This window comes from Mesitornis unicolor, unplaced genomic scaffold (genome assembly GCF_000695765.1).
Source record: "Mesitornis unicolor isolate BGI_N332 unplaced genomic scaffold, ASM69576v1 scaffold16812, whole genome shotgun sequence".
In the NCBI taxonomy this organism is placed as follows: Eukaryota; Metazoa; Chordata; class Aves; order Mesitornithiformes; family Mesitornithidae; genus Mesitornis; species Mesitornis unicolor.
The window spans coordinates 125645-136646 of NW_010171393.1; the positions used below are offsets into that span (position 1 = coordinate 125645).

Below are 11002 nucleotides of genomic sequence, written 5' to 3' on the forward strand. Positions count from 1 at the left end.
GTCATAACTCCTTTCTTAGGGCTGGATGGGTAGAATAGGGGCTGCCCAACTGCATTTAGACCAGAATATATCTAATCCTGCTCTGTGACTTTAGGCAGCCTACATCCTGTGTGTGTTTTTGTACAGAGGATCCTTGCTAGGAGCAAAAGGGCAAGCCCCAGATAAGGAATGGTACAATATCAATCTCTAGAGATGGAGTTCTGCCCAAAATACCTAGGAGGACTTCTTTCCACAGCTACATCTGTCTCTCTCCTTCTTAGGCTGGAGAGATTGGGAGGGAGGTGGTCTCTAAGGGTGCACATCCTTAACCTTTACAAGGATCTCTGGATAAAGACAAGCTGTTGAGGCAAGTCTGGGATATAAAACAACAGAAGACATTTCTGACAAATATATGGTTTTTCTTGTAATGCAAATTCCTCTCTTTTGGGGCTGGTGGTATTTCCTGAAGAGTGAGAAATCTCATAACGAAGAATCTCTGTGTAGAGAGGTGATGGACGGATAGATGCTGTAAATCATCACACATACTGGTTATGGAAGGAATCATGCAAGGAGCTGCAGTGTTAGCATGAATTATTGTGGCACAGAGGAGCAAATGAGAGCTTCCATGCATCCAGATAGTGCCTTCTGACAGTGTACTGCATACGCCAGCATGAAGGGGGGCTGTAGCAAGGCAGGATGAACCCCGGGGGGAAACTCCACCTCATGATAAAGCATCACCAAGCAAGAACAGGTCCTGGCAGCACATTTGGGGCTGCTAGGTGTCAAGGAGACCAGCAAGGCAGCTCAAGCAAATAAGGGACACACATGAAGGTCCTTCCCATCATTGAGTCTGAGATTACCAGGTGCTTCCCAGTCGCACTGACCACCTCTCTAGGGAGGCTTTTATGTTGCCTGAGCTGGGGCTGGGAAGAGTGAGCTCTGCAGAGGCTGCTCAGTCCCCACAGGTTGAGTGAGCACTCTCCCCAGTGGGCTTGGCAAGGGAGAGGGATGCATGCTGGAGCACAGGTGTTTGGGGACTCACTCAGCATAAGATGCCATCTGTTTTCTGCTTTGCTGGGCTGTGAACAAGCACTTGTCCAGTTGAGGGAGAGGTAAACACCATCCTGTCTGCTGGCCTCCAGAGGGCAGGAGGTCTCCAGGAGGTGTGGGGAAACTGAGGACTGGGTCGCTATTAGGCTGAGTGCAAGGACCACGCAAGCAGGACCATGGCTCATGGTGACAGGTAAAGGGAACCTGCTCCTAGGCTGACCCTGTGAACAGATCTGCTGGGAATTGCCATGATGACCCCTGTGCTGGCCATGGGCAGTGAGCTGGCACATGGGAGCAGAGCTGTTGCCTGCAGTGGTATTTGGAGGCTGTGAAAACATGGCTGGGCTTGGGGCTGAGAGTCAGGCACCCCAGCTGCCCTGTAGGGAAGGACAGAGTCTGTCCACATGGTCCTCTGCAAAATATATAAGTACAAGAAAGGGATGTGATTAAGCAAGATGGTTTAATGAATTGGGCATGAAGTTGGCAAAAAGCTCAAGGACTCCCAATTCTTGTCTTTTAAATGCCAGACTCTGTACCCTCCCTCTGCTCTGTGCTGGCTGCATGTTGGATGGGCCTTTGTTCTTCTGAGATAGCGTACATTTCATGATACAGAGCATCGAGATTTTTTTCCTCCCTTTTTTGAATTCCTGAAACCACATCCTGCTGTCCACACAGAGAAAGCCTGTTACTGGTCACAGACAACCTCTGAGGGAATTTTCCATGAAAAGGGGTGACAGGATTTTGTTCCATACACAGCATCAAAGATGGAAGCCTTTTATCATTCATCTTTCTATGCCAACACTTTGTCTAATTAGACTGTGGATCAAATGAGCAAAGGAGCTCAAGCATAGCTCCATTGCAAGTCTGCTCCTACCATATCACCATCTGCTCTCTGTGTACACAGACAGGTGGGGATATGCTGGAGAGAAGTAGCTGTAGCTGCAGTTTGCCTGCCTTCCTCCTGTTAGCACTCGTACTCCTCATCACAAGGCAAATGGGACCATACCATTGCATTTACCCCACTGCCTGCATGCCCCAGGTCCTCCCCAACCCCAGCATGTCCACCTCAGGAGTCCAGCCACGTGTCCACTGTGCCTCTCTGCAGCACAGTGTTGTTGCTTCTTTGCTGGTCCGTTCTCTCCATCCCCAAATTCATATGCATGCCAGGCAGGTCAGATAGTGATGGATCATAGATCAATCTGTGCAATTGGCTTTGCCATGTCAGGGGATATTGTTTCAAGCCCATCCTCACTTGATGGCAGTTTAGGAGGTCAGGGGTGGAAATGTGTTTGTTTCTTTGATTTTTTTAAAGCCACAGTAAAATCCAAAGAAAATTCCCTGTAGGCAGATATAAGTAATTTTCACAGGTTTGCTGTAGGGGAAGCATTGCCAATCAAAACTTGTCATATTGCTGTTTATATCGCCAGAAAGTCCCAGCCAGAGCAAGTAACTGAAGGCTTTGATTTCCCTGATCCCTTTCACTAGAGCCTCCTCACCATAATGAACCAGAAAGAGAGTGTCCCATAGCAATTAGGCAGCCTGCAGCACAGCACTGACCATGCTCAGTGCCTCTTTAAAGCTGACAGGGATGCCTTGTGAGCAGAGGTGGAATAGTGATGCTTTCCAAACTGACCAAGACTCCTTTTTCTTGCTGTTGTTGAGCTCTCTGCACTCTCCTGCTTTGAAGTTACTGAAGCAGTGGCTGGAGGAAGGGGTCTGTGTAGTGACCCTGTGGTTGGACACAGGGAAACACGCACACCAAGCTGAGATCAGTTAAAGATATATAAAGTTCTCTGTGGTCAGGAGCGGAAAGCAGCCAAGAGGCTTTAGTTGTCTTACTCTGCGGATGTTAATGTATGAAGCATTATTAGAGACTATGAAAGAATAAATACATGCTATCATGGCACAAAGACAACTTGCATTCCTTTAAATTATGAGTCAGTACAAGCTGATATTATTTCTCCATCTCTATCTGTGCTACGATTATTTTTCCACTCTCTGCTTTCTCGTTCTCAGAGCAGTAACTTTCCCCCACAGCGCTGTAACACAGAACACCAGCCTGACACTGGCTGCTCTTCATTAACATCCATTTAAATGAGAGAGGGAGAGAGACCTATGTGTGTAGCGGGGATTATGAACACCAATAGATCCTTTCTGGGGACTGTAGTTCGCTCCTGGGATTTGCCCAAACTAAGCTTTAGGCTTTTAGTTTGTGATCAGTGGTGTTAACACTAAACCACACTTAAGGAAGTGCTCAGAGGCCCTGTTAGAAAGGTATCTCTCTGGCCTGGTTTTAGTCCTCGTGTTGGGACTACAGGTGACTCTATCAGTCTATAGAAGGTCTGAGTCCTCTCCACACCATCTGTCTCCTTCCATCCACTGGACAACTCTTGCCATTAATCAGTTTCTTCTTCTTATCTCAACCCCTCTTGCCTGCAGTTGAAATGCCATGGGAATTTCCACAGGGGCTTTCAACGCTGGATTCCCACTTGGGTACCAAACCTAAACTGGGGCTGCAGCTAGGATTTCTCATGGATAGCTGATCTCCTGTGATTGCCTCGTGCTGGAGCATGGATCCTGCAGGACCACAACAGGGAGTCGCAGTGAGACCAGGCTGCCTGCAGCCAGCCCAGCTCCTGGCTGTGGATCCCACAAGCCTTCCCACCTCTCAGCATGCAGCATCCTCCTCCCTTAGCTTCTTAGCCACTGCAGGTGCCTGCCTTCCATTCCAGCTGCATAAACTGGGCTGCGCCTCAGCCTTTCCCACCCCACCACCCTGCATTAACCTCCCCCAGCTACCCTGCAAGGAGCTCTTGAGGTAACATCTGCCTTCTCTGCAATCCTGCATGGACCGTGGCTGTGCCCTGCCCTGCCAGACCTTGCCTCCCTCCTAGTGCTGCCTGCGCCAGCTCCTTGGGATCTACACTGCTATTCAGTGTGACAGTGAAGTCCCTATCCTGTGGATACTGAAATAAGACCTTTTCTTCTTGTGAGAAGGTAACATTTAAAGGCATCCCTTGGGCTACTCTATCTGGCAGCCCAGCTGGTGCTCTTTTGTGTGAGTGGCACAGATTGAAATGCCAGCTCTGGTCTTAAAGGCAGCCAGCAGACAGCAAGGCTCACTCTCCCTGTAATTGATTCCTCATCGCTCATCATTGGCCTTTATTCTTCTTTTTGATTGGGAGGAAGGAATAATACAGATTACAAGACAAATGCAAAGATTGCCTTGTATGGGGAGAGGTAACAACAGTATTGCTGGTATCCTGGGACTTCCTTTGTGTTTGTCTGTCTCTGGTCAGCTGGAGAGATTTGGCAGCAGATAGATGGCTTGTGTTTGTGTGTGCCTCACCAGCAGGTGCCCTTAGGAAATGCCGGACACATCTGATGAGGGAGATGGGGAAGGGGTGACGACAACAGAAATAGGTAAGAAAACTGGCCAGCTGGATTTGGACTCTGATACAAGAAACTAGGCATGATTGTAGTAATCAGTAAGTAAGTGTTACTACCCTTCTTGATTATCATTATCGTATCTTACAGACAGATAAAAGCAGGTAAAAGCAGTTTCCTAAGGATCACATAGCAAGTCAGTTCACAGCTGTGAATTGGCTTCTCACACCCCACACATGTGTGGACCATGCATTGGCCACCTACAAAGTGGGATTTGGATATAGTCTGTGCTCTAGGAGGGCTGGTTTGGCCTGAACTCGTGTGACATACTGAAAGCTGCACAGGGAGTGAAGATTGTTAATAAGGCATGAGGTGGGTATTGATGGATTGCCTGAAGGTGGGTGTGGGCAGATGTCAGTTCACCAGAGGTCAGGAGCTATGGATGTAGATATCTACATAGGCTCCACCTCCCCTTTTTAGCCTGAGACTTAACCTATGGATTTTCATGACTGTAAGTGGGATCCTGGAACAATGTTTGATTTTAGGACAGTGAGCTGAACTCAAAGCTTTCACTTGGAAAACACAAAGCCCCTCAGCACTTGGTCCATCACACAGTTGGATTTTGGGGCCAGTCTGAAAAATTGAGATAAAGAAGCTCTAAGCAATTGGAAAGGTGACTTGGAGCTTTCTGTGGTCCAGGATTGCAATGCTTTAAGGCTCTGCCTGGAGCTCAGACCTGAAGGTTCATTTCCAAGTGCCTCCATCACAGGCTACATGCCCTTAGGCCTGACTGGTAGAAGGGAATAAAGTAGAAGAACTGCACAATCTTTAACATCTACAACATTGTGGACCCTGTTCAGAAGGGGTAGAGGCTTCATCCTGGTTTAGTTTGAAGTCCTGAAGTCTCTGCCATGCCTCCCAACAGCATGTTCCCAGTGACAGCATTACTGAAAAGGGAGGTATCATGGTTCGTTTCCAGCCTCAGGAAGGCTCTGTAACTTAGCAGGGATTGCAGGCAGGGCTGTGAGGTCTGACTCCCCTTCATAACTCTGACTAATTTGTAAGACAGTCATGGGCATGCTGTTTTTCTGTTTTGACCTTCAGCTTTCCATGTGTACACAGGGGTGGTGAAACACTGCATGTTGTGGGCCGATAAGGGAGCTTCCTTTCCATTTGCAAACCATTTGAAGAATGCCTGCTCATATTCAGTATTGTTCTGTTAGGGAATTCGGGGGCCAAAAGGTTGAAACATTTTTCCTGATGCTCCAAGGACACGGAGCTGTCAGCCAGGATATGCTCAGGCTTGGTTTGGGTTTAGGCCAGGCATTCTCAGCCAGTGCTTTGGGGACACTAATTTGCATTCCAGATGCTTCTCTGGGTCTCCTTCTATCTCGCCTTCACTTTTTCCTAGGGCATCAAAGTTCATTTGCTGCCTGATTTGTCCCAGTGCTGGCTACTCAGCCAGGCTCGTGCACGGCAGATCCTAGCTGCAAGTCCCCAAATGAGGGTAGAATAGACAACAGTTGTTTTTAATCCTTGCTTGCTAGCAGCTTCATAGTAATTCTACATTCACTCTCGATCCGTCACTTCACCATCTCTGATGTCTGTAATTAGCTGCTCTCAACACATTGCTGTTGACATTGATCTATGGGGTTATGTAGTTCCTGTGTGAAGGATCAGTTTGACTAAGAGCCTCTGTGAGGACTAGGTATCCTTCTTAGAGAGACTTTCCCTTGCAAGAATCTCCTGAGGGTAAGGCGAGCACCAAGAAACCAGCGGCTCAAAACTGAAGGCTCCCATCGTGACCCCTCTCATCTCTGGCACCATATTTCTAGGGAGAGATCCCACTTGGTTACCTCTTTCTCCCCAGGGTTGTGCAGTGCCAGCTGGTCTCCAGACAGAGAGAAAAACAAGTTGTTTCACTCCTTATCTTGTGCTGTTGTGTGCATCCCAAACTGGATACCACCAGGAAAGGGAATTTAATACACTCTCACTGTTCCGTCAGGCCTTCATCTAGCTTTCTCAGCCAGTCTTAGTGCTCACACTTTTCAATATTTGCAGGCAATAATATGCACCTCTTTCCTCAGTTCACTAAATTATACACATATTTCATTCTTTTAACCTTTTCTTGTAAGTCAGCCACTCAGAATCTAAACATTTCATCATCTTTATTATGCGTCTCTGAACTCCCTGTGATGTATCTCCCACTTTCTGACAGCCAGGCGCTTGATGGGGGTACTTCCAGGTCCATGCCCTTCACACAGTGCCCCCAAGGCAATGTGCCAAGAATGAAGAATTTCAAGGGATCATGTAGGAGGGAGGTTATATAGGAAAACTTCTTTCCCTGTCTCTTCCCCTGGCCTCTCACTGCAGTCTGTCAGAAGAGTGTACCCAGGCAGGAATGCAGCACCCCAAGCACAGACAAGATATGGACCTATAAGTAAGGGTTATTATAGCCCCTCTGCTCTCAGGTGTAATAAGTCTGTATATGGGGACCAGAAACACTGATGAGCAACAGCGTGACTAGAGTTGTGATTGATTTTTTTGTTTGCCAGATGAATCGGGGGGTAAAAAATAGATATAAAGTGTTTCAGGTCAACCCAGAGTGAATGTTTAAAAATGTTTATTCACTGAAAGGAAAAAAAAAGGAAAAAAAGTTGGCTGGGGGAATTGCAAAAAAGATCCTGCCAGAAGAAAAACTGAGATGATGTCATTTGTGGGTGGAGGCTGTGACACTGCTTTCAAAGTGAGAACTGGAAATGCTTTGAGGTTTGTTGGCCTTGGTTTTGGTTTAATTGAACTTGAACTTGAAGCTGGTGTTAATTCACAGGGTCTTTGTGCCCCTCTGAAAATGTGGGGCTGGGATGGTACAGGTGATGTGGTACAGGCAATGCCACCTACCACTAGCAAATATCAGCTGCTCGCTCCAAGGCCGCTTGCAGGGCAAGTGGCAACTGAAGACACAGGTCATGTTTCTGCAACTGATGGCCAAAGCCAAGGCAGGGAGAGGTCTGTAAGCTGCGTAGCATACATCATATGTCAATGGTGAATGGGGAGAGGCAAACAAGTGTCCTAGGCTTCCCAGTTCAAGTGAGATGTAGAGCAACTGGTGTGGGTCCAGCGGAGGGGCATCAGGATGGCCAAGGGCCAGGAGTGGAAGTCCTGGGCAAGAGAGGTTGGGGGAGCTGGATTTGCTCAGTCTGACAAAGAGGAGGCTGCTATCAGCCCTTGGCTCCCGAATGTTTGAAGGGCAATTTCAAGGATAATGGAGTCAAAATCTTATCAGTCATATTAGACAATATAATAGGGAAGAGCAGCCACAACTAGTAGTGCTGGTGGTTCATATTGGACATTGGGAAAAGTTGATTTCCTCAGGGGATTTCAAGACTTGGCCAGGCAAAGCCATGCTGCCCTCATGTAGAGCTGGAGACAGCTTCAAGCAGAAGGTTGGATGGGATGCCTCTGGAGGTCCCTTGCATTTCTGCCACCTCCCTCTTGTGCCTACCCAGCCATGCTACAGACTGCTTCTTCCTCATCCTGTTCTCTGTCTTCATCTGGGTCTGTGTCCTCCCTTGGACAGCCCAGATGGATGAAACATTGCACATCAACCCAGGAGAAAGCTGGCTCCCTCCAGAGGTTACTCTGGGCCAGCTGGGGCATACAGCTGTGGCTGAGGCTGAGCGCTGGAGTTGCACGCAGGGCTGGCCCAGCAGGGAGGGTTGCCTGCTTGCCCTGGCACAGCAGCACCTGGTTTCTCTCTTACAGGCTCCTTGAACCTGCTAGTTCGTGTGCGAAACAAGCGAGCCATCGACACCCAGGTCTGGTCGCTCAGCGGGAACCGAGGGAACATGTGGCAGCAAGCACACGTGCCCATCAACCCGCCTGGGCCCTTCCAGGTAAGTCAGGTCCATGGTGAAGGAGCCACCTGCTGCCTGCCCTGTCCATGTGCCATGGACTCTAGGAGTCTTCCCAGCAGACATCTGTCTCTGTGGCACAGGGGCTGATCAGGCATGGGGAGGACACGGGGAGCTCTCCACTCTCAGGGTCACTGGGGCAAGGCAAGACCTTGATGGATGCACAGAAATCAAATCCACCTTTCTCTGAAGCCATCTGACTTTGTTATGGGCAAGCACCAGTCTGGCACTGTGCATTTTCTGAGTATTGCTGGTCTGGAAACTGCTTGTCAAAGAGCTCCTTCTGGTACCAGGTCTCTTGGTGTTGAGCAGCTGGGGATGCTGGCCTGCTGGTGTAAAGTAACTTTGAGCATCGGAGGCTTCTTAGACCACGTGCCGTAAAAGACCTTTCCCACTGCCCCCCGGTTTAGGACTGTAGACAGCCTGTGGTGACAAACTGGGCACTCTGTTGAGTCATTTATGCATACCCGGGAAGTGAACTGCTTTGTTACCGAGTGTTTTATTGCTGATGGTTTTGCCCAACATGCTACTTTGCTGCTGTAGGGTTGTTTTGTGGGTCTATGCAGGCTGGTAAGTTATGGTGCTGTTGCAACATGCCCAGCATGCTTTTGGGTACTTTAAAATAATAAATAAGAATTTAGCTACTCTTGTGAGTGCTGTTCAGTGTTTGTTGGTTCATTAGTGCAGCATACTTAATAAAGCAGAGCTCTATGTGCTCATTTATTATTCTACAGACATTCAGCACACAGGGGTTGGTCTCATAAGCAGTGGGGTCCGGTTCTCCAGATCCTATGGGTACTGGAGAAACAGGGACAAATCATTCACCTGGGGACCTGATAAGGTGTGGTCTGTGTCCTGCTCACCTCTGCAGAGCCCCGCAGCACAAGAAGGGATTTGGACCTCCCTCCCTCCACAGCTGCATCCTCACACTGGGCTCTGTCCCATGCTCTGTTTGCAGATCATCTTCGAAGGTGTCCGGGGCACAAGCTATGAGGGGGACATTGCCATCGATGACGTCACTCTGAAAAAGGGGGACTGTCCAAGGAAGCCAATTGGACCAAATAAGGGTGAGAGCCTGCATGCCTCAGAGGAAAGCAAGTCTGTGGGAGTGCATACTTGAATGCACTTGCTAGAGATGCACAGCTAATTTCAGAGCACGTTGATGTGTTGGTGGGACTCCCACCAGCTCCTTTCCAGTCCATCCACATCATCCTGGTGAAATGGGGACAATCCCACTCGCACTGAGGTGCACCATAGGTTGAAGCCATAGCAAGGTGCATAAGCAGTATGTAGGCATCAGTCCTTGGATGGGAATCACTGGTGGTGTGCCTTGTGCCTTAGTCCTGCCTGCACCCTCGATAGCGTGCCTCGGGTGGGCAGCAGAGCAGATGTTCAGAGTATGCAAACCAGAGCCAGACAGGCACTTGAGAACAAGGTTAAATTTGTCTTCTTTATTTTTGAAGGAAAAAAACCTTGTTGAGGAAGAGTCACTTTCAGCAATTTTCTTAACTCCAAAGGTGAAGGGAAAAACAAAATATCAAAATAGTCAGAACACCCTAAAAACTTCAAAATTTGTGGTGCAGTTAAAAGTCTGTTTCAGCCTAGGATGACCAAGCTGTAACCAAAACACAAGCAGAACTTTTTGTTTGACTCAAGTTGAATCTTCTGGGGACAAAAGGAGGGTTGGATTGCAGAAGTAATTAAGAGTCAACCTTTTCTCCCAAGTTGGAAAATAAGTAATTTTGGGAAGCCTTGAGAATGTCCAGAGAAGGCTAGAGAGACCTTCCAATAGATGGGGGAGGAGGTGGTTTGTGGAGAGGGAAGGGGAGTCTATGACACTGATGTGCACTGACTTGTTTGATGAGGTCTGGCCATGTCCCATCACTAATTCTTTTTGTCTCTCCTTGGCTGGCAGCGGTTGCTCTTCCAGGAAGCGGTGTTCCAGCCCTGCACAACTCTTGTCTTTGTGGCCCATTGACTTTCTTCCTTTACGTGCTGCTCAGATGATGGCAAGCAAGCACTCCTGTCTTCGGACCGAGACATTATACTCGGCCACCTCTGCTCCTCTTCTTCCCCTCCTCACTGGCACACCAAAGTGTCCATATGTTACCAAAGACTGACAGGCATGACCATGCAAAGAGATCTGGTTCAGAACTGGAGCATTCCTTGAGAAAGTCATAATGTCTAGAACAAAATTAAAAAAATAAAGACAAAATTTTTTTTAAAGCACGTGCACAAGAGAGAGAAAGTGAGAGCGAGAGGAAGGAAGGAAAGAAACAGAAACACAGAAAAGAAGGAACGAAAGACAAAAATAGGAATGAAGAAATGTGAAGAGCAAATGAAGGAGGAAAAAAACTACCCCCATGTTTCCTTGGGAATGTCGGACAGGGCGTCCTCAGGGAAGTGGGAACTTGTTTTAAACAAACAAACAAAAATATATTAAAGCACAAATTTCTACCAGAACAGTTACCTTCTTTACTGCAGAGCCCGCAGCTTAGTGGATGATGTACCGCAGTACTCCCCTTGTCTCCCCATGCTTTCCCACTGTCTGGGGCTGCTCCGCTCTGGCTGCAGCTCCCTGCAGTAACTCTGGCTTCGACCGTGGGGCAGCAGCCACCCCATGAGCTGGTGGCCGGAGCATCTTGCCTCTGACCGCATGTGCTTCAGTGTCT

At 48.3% G+C, this 11002-nt stretch overlaps 1 protein-coding gene across 1 annotated transcript in view; it reads left to right on the forward strand.

The window, feature by feature from the left end:
- Window positions 1–10642, forward strand: part of MDGA1 (MAM domain containing glycosylphosphatidylinositol anchor 1) — a gene marked incomplete at its 5' end in the record, with an annotated part of 91155 nt that extends 80513 nt beyond the window's left edge. The window contains 3 exons of the mRNA XM_010180024.1: window positions 8182–8312; window positions 9289–9397; window positions 10246–10642. Of these exons, the coding sequence (XP_010178326.1) occupies window positions 8182–8312; window positions 9289–9397; window positions 10246–10337 (332 nt within the window). The remainder of the gene's footprint in view (window positions 1–8181; window positions 8313–9288; window positions 9398–10245) is intronic.
- Window positions 10643–11002: the final 360 nt, after the last annotated feature.